At 45.0% G+C, this 20030-nt stretch overlaps 1 protein-coding gene across 2 annotated transcripts in view; it reads left to right on the top strand.

Moving 5' to 3' along the window:
* Positions 1 to 20030, top strand: part of FLT3 (fms related tyrosine kinase 3) — a 223348-nt gene that overhangs the window by 120648 nt on the left and 82670 nt on the right. For both annotated transcript variants that reach the window (XM_029602605.1, XM_029602604.1), the window contains exon 9: positions 14035 to 14203. In XM_029602605.1, coding sequence (XP_029458465.1) covers positions 14035 to 14203 — 169 coding nt within the window. The remainder of the gene's footprint in view (positions 1 to 14034; positions 14204 to 20030) is intronic.

Below are 20030 nucleotides of genomic sequence, written 5' to 3'. Positions count from 1 at the left end.
CCTAAAACATCAGCAGATTTCTGTGGATTACAAATGACACTTAACCAGATTGTTCCAGACAGTGTTTATTGCAAACCAGTATGCTCTTAAAGTAAATTTTCAAAGTCACAATTCATTATTTCTCTGCATTTTTTGTAACATTAAATTAAAAACTGAAAAATGCTGCTTGCATAAGTATTCAACCCTGTGTTCTGGAAGCTCCAAGCTTCCACAGATGAAAGACATTGTCCTAATAATTGGTTTACAATTGACCTCTACTAGTGAATCATTAAAAAAGGCAAGTTTTCTGGATAAAAGACCCCCTAATTCCAGTACCATTGGTCTGACTGTGAATCTGAAGGAAAGCTGTGAAAATGAAGAGCATTCTAAGGAAATTAAAGATAATGTTATAGACATTTACAAGATAGGATAAGGCTACAAAATAACATCCAAGTGCTTGGATATCTCAGTGAGCACTGTTGGATCGGTTGTGAGGAAATGGAAGCTACATCACACCACCTAGACACTGCCTAGGCGAGGCTGTCCCTCAAAACTCAGCATCAGAGCAAGAAGGAAACTTGTGAGGAGAGCCACAGAGAGGCCAACAATCACTTTGAAGGAGCTACAGAGTTCCTGAGACTGGAGTGGACGTGCACCAGTCAACCATATCAAGAGCTCTGCATACAACTGGCATGCATGGGAGGGTGACTAGAAAGAAGCCATTACTGAAGAAAAAGCACAGCTGGAGTTTACCAGAAAGCATCAGAGTGCCCCAGCTAAAATGTGGGATAAGATTTTGTGATCAGATGAGACAAACACTGAGCTTTTTGGCCAAAATTCAAAATGCTATGTGTGACACAAACACCCCTAGATTTATCAAAATGCTATATTTATAGCAGAAATAGCACCTGTGATTTTAAAAAAGGGTGTGGTTAGGGTAATTTCCCAGCTCTCACATCACATAGGGTTTTTTTTTGCGTTTTTTTGCTCACAGCATTATCACATCACGCAAAGCGTCAGCACATTCCACGGTGCGTCAGTGCATCGTGAGTCATTAGCCGCTGCACGTGCTATTAGCCATGTCTTGCATTGTTTTATGCACATTGCGTAATGTGGGCCGGATTTTCAAAGGCCTACGTGCATAAATCCTCTGGATTTAAGCACGTAGGGGGGCTTATGCACGCTAGGCCTATTTTAGACAGGCCCAGCGACGTGCGTAAAGCCCCGGGACGCATCTAAGTCCTGGGGCCTTATTAAAGGGGCGGGGTGGTCCTGGGGCGGGGCCAGAGGGGAGAGAGGAGAGGTGTGAGGAGAGGAGGGGGAGGAGGGAGGAGAGGAGGAGGGAGGACGAGAGCAAGAGTGGTAGGGAAAGGAGGAGTAGGAGTAGGGCCAGGGCCAGGAGTAGAGATAGACCGGAGGGAAGGGATAGGGGGAGGCAGGAGGGGGAAGGGGATAGGCAGGCGAGGATGGAGGGAGTGGAAAGGGAATAGGCGGGTGAGGATGGAGGGAGGAGGACGGCAGCTAGGGATAGAGAGAGAGGGTAGAGGGGAAGGGAATTTGCAAGCCAGGGACAGCAGGTGGGGAGGAAGGGAGGGGAGATGGGAGTGGGAGTGAGAGCGAGGAAAGGGAGGGCACCTCTCTGGTAGGGGAAGTGGCACCCCCATTCTGACAGCCAGGCAGCAGGATGCCCTCGGCTGAGGGCTGTCAAGTTCAGCATCGAGGACGACGAGATGATTATTGCTGATGTCTTCGAGTATTATCCCTTTCTGTTTGGAAACCATGCATCCAGGACCTCCAAGGCTTCGAAGGGCTAGATGTGGCACACCATTGCACAGGCAATATCCAGGCGGAGTGGTGTTGAGCACAGTTCTGAGCAGGTGGCCCACAGGTACCGGGACATAAAGGCACAATTAAAGCTGAAGGTCAGCAGTTGCAACAAGTACTCCCGGCAGACCGGCGGAGGATCCCCGTGCCCAATAGTGCTCACGCCCATGGAGGGGCGCCTCATCCAGCAGCTGGGATCGAACATGTTCGAGGGCTTGGCTGAGCGGCTAGAAACCATGTGAGCCAGAGCCGGTAAGTTCACCTCAACTGTTAATGGCAAGGCTGCTACATTTGTGCACATCGTTTGGCATAATGTGCTCACGTGCAGGCCGATACAGAATGGTGCACTCGGCTGAGTGCACTGTTTAGCCCCCGTTTGGCCTCGCGTTTTAGACGCGCTATAATTACCCCTTATACTGTAAGGGGTAGTAACAGCGTGTGGAAAACGCGCGGCCGCCCACCCTGAAACAATAGCGCTCATCACATGCAAATGCATGCTGATGAGCGCTATTAGTTATTCCCTGGAATACTGAAAGTAAAATGTGCAGCCAAGCAGGCGTTAACCTTAGAAAGCACTGGGAAAGTGCTGTCAGCGGGTTCAAAAACCAATGCCAGTAAAATTAAGCATTGGTTGTCGGACCTGCTGATAGCCGCCACTTCCGCTAATAAGGAGGCGCTAGGGATGTGCTATTGTCCCTAGGACCTCCGTATTTGTGCGACACCTAATTTAAATAGAGAATAGCACACCCAGGAGAAGTGCCTGGGCGCGCGTTGGGAGAGCGGGCGCTCAACTCAGAGCGCCGGCTCTCCCGCATGTTTGACTGAATCGGCCTGATTGTGTAAAATGCTAAGTGTGCATGTTATGCCAAATGTTCCATGTGTGACCCGCCTAGTTTTGGTACTTTTGTTTTCTTCTTTGTTTCCACAGCTCTCGCCCAGGCCTCTGCCGGTCTGAGCCGCCAATCTCCAGGGACCAGCGGCACAGCTGCAATGTAAACTGAACCCTTGTTTATGGATGCAGAGACCCAGTTTAGTGAGGAGGAGGAGCAGCAGCAGCAGCAGCAGCATCACAGCCCTCCCCTGGATGTCTTGGGCTCAGCAAGCCCGCTAAATGTCATTTTGACTCTCTCTGACTTAATGGATGGACTCAGCCTGCAATGAGACACAGTGCAGGCAGTGCAACCTCACTCCAGCACACCACATCACCAGCAAGAGGCAGCAGGCACTGAGGCAGACCAGCCCACCAGCCCCCTCATGCCCCTTCTGGAGGCCGAAACCTCATCTACCCACATGAGCACAGCACCAGCTCCATCCCTAGCACCAGCTCTGCCACCAGCACTCCCAACAGCACCATCAACCACACTGGCCTCCATGCAGGAGCAGCTGAATTTGCTGGAAAGGAGCCATCATATGCGGCTACACCAAATACGGGCAGTGCTAGTGTTCCTGAGGAGGGCTGTCATTGGGCAAGCCCAGGACATGAGTGCCCAGATGGCAATGGTCTCACTACAGTGGCAACCTCAATAAATAATCTCACTGCTGTCATGACACAGATTCTTCAAAGAGTGCCAGAACCAGCATCAGTACCTTTCCCAGCATCACAGGACTCAATGCCACACAGCAGCCCCATTCTGAGAGATGACTGAGAGGGAGGTCCCCCCAAGGACATGCCACACCTAAGTGGCAAGCAACGACATGGCAAAGGCCCATGAAGCCACCCAAACACCTGGCCTCTAAGGCTGAAGAACAAGACTTGTAGGACAAGCCTGGCCAGGCTTCCGTGCAGAGTTCCTTTGCCAGCTAGATGGAAGAAGCCTGCTGGGCCCAATCTGACTTCAGAGTTGCTGTGCCAACTAGATGATGGTGATGGTCTAATGTGTGCCACTGCAGTCCTGCGGTCTGCTTCTAATGCCCTCCTTTACGCTCTGCCCATACTCCAGCCTCCTTGAGGCCGTCTCCAGTAAATGGTTCAGCTGCTGCCGCGTCTCTTCATGTCTCATCTGCTGCTCCTGATACTGGTGTCTCATCTAATTTCAGCCTGCCACTGTCTCCATGCTTCTCTGTCTTCTCTTGGGTCTCTTGCATCCATGCTGCTATATCTTCTCCTGGGGCTCCTGCCTCCATGTATCTGTCTCTTCTCAAGGGGCTCTTGGCGCCATGCTGTGCTCTTTGGTCCTGATCACCTGCCTCCATGTTGTGCTCTTTGGTCCTGGTCATCTGCCTCCATGCTATACTCTGCTGCCTTGGGCTTTAAGCTATCCTCTTGAGTGCACTGTTTCAACATGGACTGACTGGGGCCTTTGATTTAAAAGCACATAGTTGTGCTGTTATTGGCTCTAAAATTAGAGCTGTACTGTAGCTACTAGGGTGCCACTTCTGCTTTCTATGTTCTTTGCTGTAATCATGATTGTGCAATAAGGATAAGATGCAAAGCCTGTATATGTAATGATACCATATCTTAGAAACATAGAAACATAGAAATGACGGCAGAAGAAGACCAAATGGCCCATCTAGTCTGCCCAGCAAGCTTCACACATTTTTTTCTCTCATACTTATCTTTTTCTCTTAACTCTTGGTTCTATTTCCCTTCCACCCCCACCATTAATGTAGAGAGCAGTGATGGAGCTGCATCCAAGTGAAATACCTAGCTTGATTAGTTAGGGGTAGTAGGGGTAGTAACCGCTGCAATAAGCAAGCTACACCCATGTTTATTCCCTTTACCCAGACTATGTCATACAGCCCCTATTGGTTGTTTTTCTTCTCTCCTGCCGTTGAAGCGGAGAGCCATGCTGGTTATGCATTGAAAGTGAAGTATCAGGCCCTTTTGGTTTAGGGTAGTAACCGCCGTAACAAGCCAGCTACTCCCTAACAATATATGTACAGGTGTACATGCAACGTACTGCTCAGGTCATTTACAATGTCATGTGCTATTTGCTATCTTGTCCTGGCACAGACCGCCTGCCACCCCTGTACTGGCCTCACCTGCGGATCTGTCTAATACCTGTTAGCTAAGGATGCGATAACAAGGATTAGACAGATCCACCAGATAGGTCAATACAGAGGTGGCAGGTAGTCTATGCCAGTCTACCTGGTCCCAAACAGCAACAGCTACAATCCTCTAGACCATCTGCTCTTTCCCTGTGGCCATTCTCTACACCAGTGGTCCCCAACCCTGTCCTGGGGGCCCACCAGCCAGTCGGGTTTTCAGGATATCCACAATGAATATGCATGAGAGAAATTTAGCATGTTATGGAGGCAGTGCATGCAAATTTTCTCTCATGCATATTTATTGTGGATATCCTGAAAATCCGACTGGCTGGTGGGCCCCCAGCGAGGTTGGGGACCACTGCTCTACACGACACAACTCCATCACTCCTCCTCAGTTGTCACATGGCAGATGGCACCATGTTCCAGCATCCTGCACCAAAACAGCAGGCCATAATGCCAAGATGGCTTATTGGCCAAGTTAAATGCCAAAGGTTTAAAGGCAAATTGGTCCCCTAGATTAGACAGCAGATAGATGCTACCACTTCTATGTCTGCACAGTTAAAAATTGAGCTCCATGTGCCAGATTCCAGGTAGGCATACCTTGCCAGCCTATACAGATTGTGAGTATGTGTGAAAAGATGTGGCCTGCTGTGGCACCAGCTAGGTTAACTGTTCATGTTATGATCTACAGAGAGGAGGCTAAAGAGGCCACTGTCTGGAAAAAGGCACCCTGAAATTTGAGTCCTGGCAGGACTCATGCATCTACAACCCTCACACACATACACACCCCCACAAGTCTCAGCAACATGCTGCCACTGTGCCCCCCACCAACCCAGTTCTACGGATAAGCCTAACATTCCTTGCATGAGGGGGCCATTGCGACTCTGCGTTCCAGCTATCCCTGCATCCCCACTTCAGGGGACAGCTTCTTAACAAAAATACCCCTTCCAAACATGATAGGTTCCCCTGTCAGCAGAACTTCTGAGATCCCTGCACACCCCCATTTTACGGGACTATTACTACCACTCCCGGTACTCGGTGGAAGATCCACCAGCGGGAAGGGGGGGAGGGGGGAGTATGCAGTACAGGCAAATATGCAGTCATATCAAACTGTCAGAGTGCATATCGGAGTTGTGACGCAGCCAATTGTCATTCCACTCCTCACCCCCTCCACCTCTCAACACAAGGTCTTATCAATGATAGGCTTAGGGGAAATGTAAGAGTACTACGCGTGAGGCCAATCTGACAACAGCCCATACTTTCAGATCTGTGTGGCAACCTTTGTCATGAGTGGACGCACTGGATCACTGCTGGGTAAGGACAGTGTGTCCAAAAGGAATGCACACACTCACTGCCTGCGGTGCGGTATGAATTGCAGAGGAAAGGGAGGGAGTTAATAGGCCTACATCACCTCCCACACATAGATATTGAGAGAGGCGAGCACAGCACGTCACTTACCCACACACACACACATACTCACTCAGATAACTGTGGTGTACTGATTACCAGCATAACTTCATGCACCTACACATGAGCAATGTGTACGTTCCTGGGAACTTTGTCATCAAGCATCTGTGATATCTATGGCGGCCTAGTCCCTAACAGTTACTGAGGTCATTGGAGTCATTACTCGGCATAGTCCCTTATCTACACCAGCATGCCAGATACAAATCTGTCCGAGGCATTTATGCTATGTACTTTGGCTCAGGTACTGACATGAACCCCTCAAGGATTCAGGTGGCACTAAATCCGTGTCTTGCAAGAGACCAATACAGAAAGTGCATAAGCCATCACGGCAACACCACATGAGACCTGTGGGAGCAGTAGGCCAATACATTCAGCTCTGTGGCTGGTTTAATCTACAGGCAGCATGTAGTTTCCGGGGGGGACGGCTCCAGCAGACGCCACCTTTTTGAGCCAGGATGCTATACACTGAGCTGATGATTGACAGTCTCTCACCTTACCTGCCTCGCTCAGCCCAAACAGTTACAGTGACAAACACCACATGAGATACAGCTTATAGGACAGCTACTACTCTGAGGGGTCCACAAGTCAATGCTTTCATGTGGACCAGCAAGGCCTCTAACCCTAAACCACCTGATTGTGCTTTCATCACCCTGGCCTCTGTCCTTTCTGCATGCAGCTCACACCAGGAATCCTATACCTATGTGCTGTATTGGGTGCCCACAGAAAGCATAAGGAGTGTAACAGATAATAGTTATCGCTAATAACACACAAGTCTCCATTAATTACAGATACATACATACAGCAGCACAAGATGACTAGCCCTCAAGTGTACAGCCCAAGGGCCATGCAGCACTGTTACATCTCCTTAGTGGGCAAAAACTACTGGAGACCTCTCATGCTAGTCAAATAGCTTCAAACACACTTTTGCAATGGGTTCAATTAGGGGAAGCTTTGCTTAGGATACATTTGGGTGATATTACAGTCTTTCCAAACCATATTGTGACCTTCACAATGGGGACGTGACTTTATAATACAGTTAAAGGCATGCCATTATCTGATTCCCTGTCCTGCCTTCACCCAGTCCGAATATCATCCTTGTCTAGGCTCCCTGAGAAGTAAACATTACCAACATGACATCTCAACTGACAAGGCCCGCATGGTCTGGACATTATAGTTGACATTTAGTCTAGCTAGCTGGAGGCCGGTGCATGTACATATGACTGCACCCGAACCCTCACAGGTATGCTGGTTTGCAAACACCTGTGAGCATTGTGGGAATTATACTATCCTCGACATGCTCTTTAGGAAAGTCTGTTACTGCACACCTGCTAGGTGAGCAGTATAAGGTATGCAGAGGCTCGGCCACAGCTGATGCACTGCTGGCCCTTGTGACACAAGGCATCCCATGTACAGGTGCATATCGTCAGAAGGACATGGATGTTCGCTATGGAATGAGCCAATTGAATGTGTACTCAGAAAATAATATATTTTACAATCAACCTGTTGACACTGTGCCTTAATGTTTCTCAGCTACCTGGGTTTGACATGATATCTAGAGCTGGTGGCCTCCATGTTCCAGAGCCAGCTGGAGTCCCAGCATATGCCACTATGTCCACAACGTGAGGTTTAGGACTATGTACAAAGCTTAGGCCCAGTCAGCGAAATTCAGCAAGTTAGGAAAGCTATGGTCACTGTTGGCTCTACATGAACACTATGTAGAGACCAGGCTCTTTTATGGTTACAATCATTCTGAAACCTTTGGCCAGAAACATATATTTGTTGTCCCCTTTACTTGGTGTATACTTTTTCTAGTCTGTTCAATTGCAACATTGTCAAGATGAACCCTAACTAGGTCAGTATGGTTTCTTCACACATGGTGCCAGACAAAGGAAGCTTGAGTAAAAGAAAGATTGTCAAGAGGAGAGCTGAACCAAACATTCTGCTCGGCTCTCTTACATGGATGGTGAAGAGGTTTGTTGACAGGCAAAGTGGCATTGTATGAGGCTTTGTTGAAGCTGGCTGCCACTCAGCTTGTTAGCCTGGGCTTCTGTTGGTGGACATGGTAGATCCTGGGGTAGGTCCTGAAGAATATCTATTGGTAGACCATGACGTAGGGCGAGATTATGGAATACCCAGCATAGCAGCACTATATCCGCTACCCTGAGTGACATATACATCAAAGCTCCACCCCTTTTGTCCAAACAGGGAAATCTACTTTTAAGAAGTGCGAAGGTGCGTTCTGGTGTAGATGGTGCAATGTGCTGTAGATGGTGTAGTGGCTGCCCACTTGCAAAGCTTGGTGGCATGCACATTGTGTGACCATTCAACTTTAGCAGGCCTCTCCAGCTGTATCTCCTCTGCCATGGCCGCCTGCATAGCAAACGCTGTTGTGGGCCCTGATGCTCATCCTGCGGGGCCAGTGGCTCATGCTCAGGTCCTGGGACTTTCTGAGGAGGGGCTGGATATTCCCTTTCATGATCTAGTTGTTGTTGGTCTTCTTCTTCTTCCTCCTCTTCTTGTTGTTCTCTGTGGCAATCCCCCTCAAGCATCCAGTATCCCCTCACAAGGACACGTGCCTCAAACATAATGGATCTAGGAAGGCTGGCCAGGTGGGATCAGCTGTTTTTATTGGCCCAGGAGGGCCTGGTAGGTATGTTGCATGCGGTAATAGTCACAAACCACGGTAATGGCCAAACGTGTGTGATAAAAATTTTTTCCCCTGTACCGCCCAAAAAATAGGTGTAGTTATTTCTGACATTAAATCATGCGTCACTGTGTGTTAATCATACGTGGGAAGCGGTAGAAGATCAGCTTTTGCATTTACTCTTCCCACTCTCCTCCCATTTGCATACTCAATTGTATATTTCCATATGCAATTGCGTTGCGGTATTTATTGCATGCATTAGGATGTTATTGCACTTGTTAGGCCGCTATCGCAAAATGATAAATGACCTGGTAACACTGCCGATTCCTCAGCAAACACCATTCCAACAGTAAAGTATGGGGATGGCAGCATCATGTTGTGGGGATGCTTTTCCTCAGTAGGAGCTGGACATCTTGTTAAAAATGAAGGACAAATGGATGGTGCAACATACAGGGTGATACAGCAAGACAACCTACTTCATTCTGCTAAAAAACTAAAACTTGATAGAAAGTTTACCTTTCAGCAGGATAATGATCCCAAGCAAAAGGTAAAAGCAACACAGGAGTGGTTAAACAACAAAAAGGTGAATGATCTACAATGGTCAAGTTAAAATCCAGATCTCAATCCCATCGATAATATGTGGCAGTATTTGAAAATTGCAGTGCATACGTGCATGCCAACCAACCTGAACAACCTGGAGCAGATCTGCCAGGAAGAATGGGCAAAACTCACTCCCAAACTGTGCAAAGTTGATAGAAACTGACCACCACACAGACTAAAATCTGTTATTGCAGCAAAAGGTGTCTAGTCTGAAGGGGTTGAATACTTATGCAAGCAGCATTTTTCAGTTTTTAATTTTATTTTACAAAAAATGCAGAGAAATAATGAATTGTGACTTTGAAACTTTACTTTAAGAGCATACTGGTTTGCAATAAACATACTGTCTGGAACAATCTGTGTAAATGTCATTTGTAATCCGCACAAATCTGCTGACTTTTTATGGGGTCAAATATTTTTGCAAACCAGCTTATATATGTCTGAATAGTAATATTGTTGATCAGTGATCTTAAGTGTTTTTCATTCTATGCAGATTATCTGTTGTTCTAACAGATAATCTGTATAGGTACAAGTGGGTGAATTTTCTAAATGTTATGTGCATAAAAATAAGCATAAACTTTATTTATTTATTTATTTATTTATTTTTTTTTTTAATTGGATTTATATTCCGCATATTCCAACATTCAAAGTGGATTTCAAAATTAACATATATAATTAAAAACATAAAATAGTTATGAAACAGAAGCAATAAAACATAAATTGGATCTAAAACAGAAACAATAAAACCTTTGATTAGAACCAAAGATATTATAAGCCATAAAATGTGCATAAGTAGACTCTACTTGATTATTCCATATTTTATAAAAGTCAAATATAAGCGCATATTATCACTTTTGCACACATATATCCGTGCGGTCTAAGGGTGGAGCCAAAATGTACATGTGTACGTTGCTATTTTATAATACATTCATGTAGATTTTCCAATTTATTTTTGTAATTTTAATCCTCCTAATTATCTGGCGTAAGTTATGTTAAACATGTTTATTGTATTCTATTGGCCGGGTGGGAGATCTGGGTGAACTGGGAGGACCTTGGGCTGAAGATCCAGGAGGGTCTTGATGACCTGGAGGAGCAGTGGCTGAATTGCTAGACTAATTGGTAAAATTGGTAAGTTCCTTAATGCACGCATATTTTAAAATGCACTGACTTATGTACATAAATCCCGATATATGTGAAAAAGTCCTAACATATTTTCACACGTAAAATATACCTCTGCATATTTTTTAAATAGGTAGGAAAAAGTATGCATGTTCAGTACCTTGGTACTCATTCTTTTAATTCATTGCATGTATTCGTGGAAAAAGCCTACATGCGCACGTATGTTGCAGGGTAGAGATACGCATATGTTAAAAAAAAACGGCTTTCATATTCGTGGGCTATAAAATGTTAGTGCAGATCTGCTCTAGACCATATGGGGCAGATTTTCAAAGCCCTACGCGTGTAAATCTAGGAGGATTTTCGCGCGTAGGGGGTTTACGCACGCCAGGCCTATTTTCAAAAGGCCCGGCGACGCATATAAAGCCCCGGGACGCATGTATGTCCCGGGGCTTTTCTGAATGGGTCGGCATGGGGCGGGACGGTTTGGGGCAGACGGTCCGGGAGCGTGGCAGGGTAGTCCGGGAGGTGTGGCCGAGGACTCCGACACAGCGGCCCTTTGCTGCTGTGCCGGGGGATCGTGCGCCGGCACTTGGCCAGTGCGCGAAAGTTATGCCTGCCTCTGGCGTAACTTCCACAACAAAGGTACAGGGGGGGGGGTGTGGTTTCAGGCTGGGGGGCAGGACAGGTAGGTGAAGGGAGGGGAAGGGGGGGGGGGGGGAGGAAAGTTCCCTTCAAGGCCGCTCCAATTTCGGAGGGAACGGGGAAAGCCAGCAGGTCTCCCCGAGGGCTCGGCGCACACATGTTATAAAATCGGGCGGGTAGCGCGCACAAATGTAGGCCGCGCGCGTAACTTTTAAAATCTGCCCCAAAATGCGCATATATGCTGCTGTGCACATTTGTTGAAAGTTATCTACTTTGTGTGTAAGGAGTGCAATAATCTGTGTATTTTGAGACAAGCGGTGCTGCAACATCAACTGGTGTTTTACTTCCCACTGTTGTTTTGTTTCTATTACAACAGAGAATCTTTTATTCATCCAGAATGATTGGGACTGTGCTTGATCCAGATAATGGATTTTTCTGGATAATGTTAATGGGAGTTTTCTGATAAAAGAATTTGGTATAATGGTAATTTTTCTGGATAACGGAACATATGAAGTCAATTTTCAGATAATAGTTTTTCTGAATAAAGGAATATGGATCAAAGTCCATGATTTATTTATTTATTTATTTTAAATAATGGGGTTTTTCAGATAAAAGAAGTTTTATTCATCAGGGAAAAAGCTTTCCCCAAAAACCACACATTCTTGCATTCCCTATACACATTTACATGGCCCAACTAAAGTCCCAACATTACATTACACTGAAACTGCCCAAAAATCCAAGTTCTATCTCAGAAGCTGAAGGAGTGCTGATATAGTGGTCCCCTTCTCCCACTGGTAGATTCTCCATGACCATGGAGCCTTATGTCCCCAAATCCCGCTATTTTTTTAGAAGAGCAGGACATGGATGTAAATAATGTCAGAGATTAGATCCAAGTCCAAATCATGCCCTTTGCCAGAAAGAGTCTAGAATGTGATCATAAAAAGGCAAATAAGTCCATATGCGGAGGCTTAACTTCAGTCTGTAGTTGACTTAATGAAATGGGAATTCGCAATTTATAGCGGACATAAATAATGCTTATTTCTTTTTGTAGCTCAGCACTGGAATGCTCTAGTTACTTCAAAAAGGCTGTGCCATGCCAGCTCTAGGGCATCACTAAGTTTCTGTTGCTGTTGTCGGTCACAGCTGTGATCAGTTCAGTTTGCTGCATTACTGAATCCACATTCTCTCCATCTTTCCTCACACGCTTAGTCACTAATTGCTGGAAGCAGCAAGATGAGAAAATGGTAATGAAGCAAGTCAGGCAAGTCACAACAGCAAATGACAACCTCCAGAGCCCGCAGATGTCAGCAGACACTCCCTTATTTCATTGGCATTCACTAAAACTATAGTTTGCACTTTAATTTTCAAATTTAATTAAGCAACATCTTGTAAAAAATACTTAAATACATGTAAAATGCTAATGCTGATTAAAAAAAAGAAATGGTACAATCTGTTAGTCCGAGGTTCCTCTTTAATAGCATTTTATCTGCAGCTTATGAATACTGGCATGTACTTTGAACGCAGTGGATCTTCATTTCCACTCAGATAAGTCCTGCTGAGAGCCTAAAGAAAGCAGAAGCTAGAACTGATCATGACTGTATAAACTGGATCTCTGGTATACACTGAGTATTTGTCCCATTCCCCCTTTTTAACAGCAGTACGTCAAGAGAAATTCAGTTTTCTTTGTAATGTTTATTTGCTATTTCTGGGGGTAATTTACAAAACTGGGTGTGTTGATGCACGGGCTTTGCATTAAATTTCAAAGAGAAAGTGAGCATGTTTTGCCTTTTCAAAATTGCCCCGGGAAAAAGGACCTGCTGAAATTTGTAGCTGCATTTTTTATGGGAACTTGTTCCCTGGAAAATAACACGCTCAGAATCCAAAATGTAATCTATGTGCATTATTTCTCTCCCCAGACCTAATAATGGCTCCAGAACCACTTACCTCTATATAGGGATAAACGTATGCATATTATGGCTCCTCAGGCATACATTTAGCCAACTACAGACTGGGCAGTCTTCAGTCAGCCAAGTTACCTGGGTAAACTGGTATTTTACCAGGTTAATGGATTTGAAAATTGCACTCTATGGGGGCAATTTTCTAACAGCTTGCTTAAATTTGATGGCAAATATGTTGTGTTATATTTCTATACTGTCTTCCTATGCACAGAAGTTATACCAATTTTCAAAGCAAACATGTACATATGTTTGCTTTGAAAATGGTCCCACAAAAACTGCCTGTACAAAACTGCACCTGCTAATCTATACGCAGAAATTTATTTTTTTTTTGGGGGGGGAGGGAATTTTTACGGAGCATACTTTTGAGAGTGTTCTTTAAAATACAAAAGTACATGCATAAGTACAAGACCCTCCCCAACTCCTTCCCTGGGAATGCCTCAGCACAGTCAGGGTAAACGTATGCGCATACAGGACAAAGCCCCATATCAGGTGCCACATCCATGGCTAAAGCACTGGGAATGCCTTTGAAAATCAGCCTCCTTATGATGACTCTAGGCAGCTTTTGTACTGCAGAACTAGGTCTGCCTTGCCTCAGAATCCGAAGCTACCTTTAGACTGTGACAGAAAACGGGAAACCTTGAGCAGAGTTAAGAATCCTGCATTCGCAGGTTTGGCCAGTTTGACATGTAGATAACCATTAACCAACTGACAGAGGAGAATACCCATGCTTCAGGGATGGTGGATCTCTGGTATTAACGAAATGTATTACTTATAATGAGAATGAGATCAATATTTAAGACAAGTTTATCTTTACAGAAAAAGGATTCATACAGGTATTCAACTCAACTGAAGTACATGAGATTGACCTGAATGAAAAATTTTGCTTTCAAGTTAAACTTGAGGCCTTCCCATCAATTAGATGTATCTGGTCTTTTTCCGAAAACTCTGTCCCCTGTAATCAAATCAGTGATGCAAGTGGATACAGGTAAACAAGTTTTCAAGCAATTCACCTTCTTAATATTCACTTCTGTTGTATTTCTCTCTCATCTAAAACATCTTCCAACTGAGACAGCGGAGATGGTAACATCATTCCAATACATAATTCCAAAGAAAGTGAATTGTGGCTACCATGGAAAAGGATCAGCCCTTATTGGTATAATCATGACACATTTTTAAATTTTTATTTTGCTTATAGTGCAAAAAGCAATTCATGTGCAAGTGTTCCTCTAAATCCCTCTATGTAGATATAATAAAATTGAATAGGAAAAAATAAATGACCTTTTTCAGTACAAAATTATAGACAAAGGGAACAGAAGGGAAGAACCAGCACTTAGTGACAGATGAGGACTGTGTTTTGGCGAAATGCCTGCTTGAAGGCAGTGATGCAATCACCCTCCTCTTGAAAGAATCGAAGGGAAGCTTCTTGCATGATATTCCTCTTCACTTTGAATCCAAATCTCACATGCTTACTTCTGCAGACTTGTCTCAGATGGCCACAAGACAGGTTAAATACAGCATAGTCTATTGTGATTGGCTCGCTTGAGTTATGTCAGACAAGATTTTCTGCTTTCTGCACCATAAGCATATTTATAATTGAAAAACAGGACTTATAATTATAGAAATAAGGGCTGATCCTTTTCTGTGAGTTCTCTTGTAATATATGATAGCCTCTAATTCACTTTATTGGAATACAGTATTGGCATTATGAGACCATCTCTGTCTGTTTCTGTCTTTATTAAATGTTTTTGCTTCTTTATTTGAAAATGATTTTCCGGTCCCCATCTTTGTCTTCCACCCTCCTCCCAATCTCCATTTATCACCCCTCAGCCTCTGTGACTCCCTTTCTGTTTATCGACCTCTCCTAGCCTCCATTGTTCCTTCTCTGCATCTTACCCCCTTCCTCCCAGGCTCCCTTTGCCCCTCTTTGTTTCTCACTCCCCCTTCCTATTCTCCATCACTTCCACTTGGATCTCTTCTCTGAAGTTGCCTCAGGGTTAACAAATGTGCCTCTTGCCCTGCCTGTGGTCAGGGGAGCAGTAGGCGATTTATGCTGCAGAAGACCCATCGGGGGCATCCATGAGATGAGAGGAGAAGCGGGCAAACTGGAAGTCTCCTGGAAGATCTAGGAGACTTGGTCTGCCTCTATATTGTAACTACATGCAAAATTCTCCCTATCATGTCTTAGTTAGTAATAAATTAATCCACCACTTATCAGACCGAAGCTGAAGAAAAATGATCAAAAAAGAGCATTACTATAAATCACTAGGCATCTGTGACTTCACAAGCAGTGTGACATCTCTACCCTGTCCAACCCTGCACATTCATCATACTAAGCGTTTTCCAAAATATGGTAAAACTATACACTCATATCAAAATCCAACACAGAAGTCTGTATTCATATCTACAAGTTGCAATACTGATCCACTGTCCAGTATGAACAGTGAGAATCAAGAGAAAGCTACAATTTGGAGACACTATTAAGGACAATCAAAATCTAATCCTTAAGATTTTTCATCTAACTCGTGTATATTGTGTCCTGGTATTCCTCTGTCTCCTATTCAGAGTTCTAACAGCCAGCTCCATACTCTTTTATATGATTTACTGTTTTATGTTGTGGAAATAGCAGAAAACAAGATGGTGTAAATAATTAAATAAATCAATATGTGTAGGGATCCGTTTAGTCACCTTCTAAAGTTTAGTCAGGATTATACCAATTGATGTGGAGAGAGACAGCATAACATTCTTATGGGTCTGCAGCTCCCCCATGTGGAAGCAAGCAATGGAAGAGTCTCTTTGGTTTATATAGCTAGATCACCATTTTTAACTTGTGGATTCCCTTTTGTTTTCACAGAGATAGCCTGCCTTGGCTGTTCTCTGACTTTTCTATTAATTCACAGAGATGTTAACTTTTAAACAGGCGCGCAGACCCACATGTGCGTGCATTTACTGGCTTGCAGCCAGGGACGCAGCTATTTTATAACATACGTGGGCTGAGTAGGGCGCCCTGAGAGACAGTGCCAATGTCCTCCTGCCTTACGTCTTGTCTTGTTTGGATCAAGTCCCTCGTCATGCTTGTGATGCCGTCGCATCAACCCAGTCTCGTCTGAGATGCTGTCGCATCAATCATAGTCCTGTTTATGTGTCAAGGCCTCCGTCTGCCCTCAACCTCAGGCCGGCCTGCTGCTCCTTGCCGATTCAAGCGGCAGGTCCGAAAGGGCTCGGAACAGTCGGAGGACCGTTTCCCTACCAACATCATTTGTTGTTGGCTCTGGGAGCTTGCAGGCCCGGCAGAGGGTAAGCCCATATTCTGCCATGCTGGACACGCCGTCACCCCTCGGTTCGGCCCTGGATTCGTCTGGGGTCGGGCTGAGGCCCAAGGGCACACTAAACTCTCCCCTTCTCAACACACGTGCCGGTGCCATTACCAGTTTTCCCACTTTGTTCCCAGTTCAGCCATGTATAGGATAGGACTTTCAAACCCATAGTTTAATATCCTCCCTTTTACCCTGTTAGCCCCAATCCTTAAAATCCCATTGATATGCCTAGATTTTTTATTTTATTACTTACACACCATCCATAGCAGAAATAAATTAATGCGGCAGGGGACCCCAATGCGCGCTTATGCATGTAAGTACTTACACACTGGTTTCATTGTGAAATCCAGGAACTTCCATGCCTTGCCCAGTCCACGCCCACACCCTGCCCCTTTTTTGAAACTTTTTATTTGTGCGCATAGCGGAGTTACATGCACACTCGGGCGGTTTTTAAAATCTGCTTGGCATGTGTCGGCCCAACATATTCTCAAATCTCTCCATCTTGTCGTACATCGGCCTTTTAAAATTTCACCTTGAAGTCTCCATTGAGATCATTTTATTTGGTTGGGACTTTCTTTCCACCCTCCCAATCCACCTTTTACTCTTTAAATTAATGTATTTACGTTTACAGTACCCAATCTCTTGGGACTCATTTAAGCTTATTTAATTTTGCTCTTCGGTCTAATGAGAGAGGTTCCCTGTTGAATTTGGATTTTGTGGACCCTTGAGCCAGCTCGGACAGGTGATGGCGCACTGTGTGAGGACCCACAGTGGAGGTCGAAGCCGGGAGGTGGTACGGGGCAGGAGACCAGTTGAATCTTCACCACTGGAAGCCGAGGTCCCCCCAGGAGGAGCCCTTGAGGACCCAGGCTGCTTGGACTTACGTGCGGTCTCCTGTGGACAAGTCTGAAGAGGAATTGCGGGATCCTGAGGAGTACTGAAGCTGAAGCCAGGAGGCCAATTGGAACTTCACCACTGGAAGCCCGAGGTCCCCCCAGGAGGAGCCTGTGACGACCTGAGCCGCTTGGACTTAGGCGAGGCCTCCTGGAAATAGCGGAACAGGAACACCGAGAGCAAGTTGAAGTCACGGACCAGGAACAGAAGCTGAAGTCAGAAGCCAGTTGATGAGCCAAAGTCAGAAGCCAGAGGACGAACCGAAGTCAGAAGCCAGTGGATGAGCCGAAGTCAGAAGCCAGTGGACGAGCCGAAGTCAGGAACCAGAAACAGCAACTAGCAACCTCTGGAACAGAGAGAACCTCGTTGCAAGGCAAGGAACTGGACTGACTGCAGGGCTTAAATCCCTGCCGGCGTCTGATGTCCTTCAGGAATGGAGCAGCAGGTTCCCCCGCTGGTCCCTTTAAAACTTGTGCCCCAGCACGCACGCGCGCCTAGAGGGGCGGAGCCAGAGGACGTTGGCGGCGTCTCCCTCACGGAGAGAGCACCGCGAAGAGAAGCCAGCCAGGCCCGAGCAGGCCTAATGGATGCCGCTGCTGCCGCGAGGCAATCCGTGGTAAGTGAGGGGCCATCCTGCGTGAGTCTGCGGGTCGGAGGCGCAACATTCCCTTCATGCAAGAGAGACCTGAGATCACTAAGATCTAAAGCAGTGGTTCCCAACCCTGTCCTGGGAGCCCCCAGCCAGTCAGGATTTCAGGATATCCACAACGAATATGCATGAGAGAAAATTTGCAAGCCTCCATAACATGCAAATTTTCTCTCATGCATATTCGTTGTGGATATCCTGAAAACCCAACTGTCTGGGGGGTCCCTAGGAAAGGGTTGGGAACCACTGATCTAAAGAGAGGATGACTTCCAGCCATCCTGAGAGGAAGAAGGATAGAGGGAAGAGGTGGACCCCATCTAGTGCCTATGAACATCTACTGAAGATTATGAGAAGAGGATTAAAAGGTATCACCCTTGATGCTACAAGAGGAGAGAGAGGAGTAGGACATGAAAAGGAGGTAGGAGATAACCCTAAATAACTTAAATCCCATCTAAGGATCTTCATCTATATTGGGAGGAAAGCCCCGGCTCTGCCCTGTATCCAGTAGGAGGGAAGAAAGCAAATAATGAAAGAATAATTCAATTGGATTTAACATCTGAACCTAAGAAAGACTGCAAAAAGTCATAGACTTACTAAACAGCACTTGTACCATCTTAAACGTGAAGAACACAGCTGTAAAGAAAGACTTATTTAAAAATGTGTACCTTATCAGCAAAAGAGGAATGTTGGAAACCACAAATACCTCTCATGTGTTTCATGTGTTTATTGCTCATCACTGCTGTTATTTTCTAACCTGTGTGCAAAGACTTTAATGTAGAATAAACTAAAAGTAGTGTGAACGATCCTGAAAAGAAACTTTCCTCCCATGCAGGAAACCCTGAAGTTACATCTTTTGCATAATACCATTGTTTCAATTAAAATAGAAATTTGAGATATGGCCTCTGGAACTACTGGGGTTAAGGCATCACAGGGGTTACTTATGGTAATTCTTTTATGTTTCAAATAAAATAGTAAAAATAACACTGGTAAACACATTTCTGGGAACAGTTTGTTTCCTCCACAACCTTCAGTGAAACAAGTAGATTTTAACAAGCTGAACACAAATATGCATTTATTATGTCTGTATCATGTACCGTTTGCCAAAAAAAGTGGGATATACATTACACATTGTTACATGTCTGTAGCAGCATAAGCTATAATGGCAATGTTGGCACCAGAAATCAAAACTAAAAATGTTTTGCCCCAGATTTTCGTTTGTAATCACTGTCCAACGCTTCACGGATGAGAGTCCAAAAATATTTTTATTTATTTATTTATTTATCTATGAACTTTTATATACCGACATTCGTAGGGCACATCATGGAGTCATCCAATAGTCATCCAATAGTCATCCAATAGTCATCCAGCATGGAGGGGTTCCACTTGTCTTTATACCGTTTCTCCATTTTGACAATGTCTTGATGAAAGCTTTCACCATGTTCGTCACTCACAGCGCCCAAGGTTGTCTGGGAAGAAGTCCAAGTGAGAATGAAGAAAATTTATCTTCAATGACATGTTGCACTTCATCAATTTGTATGCCTGAAGCAGATTTTCAACCTGTTCGACATATCTGCTGCCTTATAGTTGCCTAGAAAGTTACAAATGACATTCTTGAAGGCTGTCCATGCAACATGTTCTGTACTTTGCAGAAGATCATCAAAGTGGCTGTCCTTCATCACAGCTCGGATTTGTGGGCCAATGAAAACACCTTTTTTTATGCATCGTCATGGAAACAAGTTGGAATCTTGCAGCCGATCTGGGGCTTGCCTGAGCAAGTTCTGGCATGATCAGGCAGAGTTTCTTGGTGTATTTTTTAAAAAGTTAGTCTCTGTTACATGTTACGTTGCTTATGGCTGTCAAAAATATGACATGAATTTTAAAAATCATAAAAACTACTGTCCAGCAAGAAAATATATGTACGCAAGATTGTTTTTAAATTTCACAATTATTGTAACACA

The sequence above is a fragment of the Rhinatrema bivittatum genome, chromosome 5 (assembly GCF_901001135.1).
Source record: "Rhinatrema bivittatum chromosome 5, aRhiBiv1.1, whole genome shotgun sequence".
Lineage (NCBI taxonomy): Eukaryota > Metazoa > Chordata > Amphibia > Gymnophiona > Rhinatrematidae > Rhinatrema > Rhinatrema bivittatum.
This window is presented reverse-complemented; position numbering and strand designations above follow the sequence as displayed.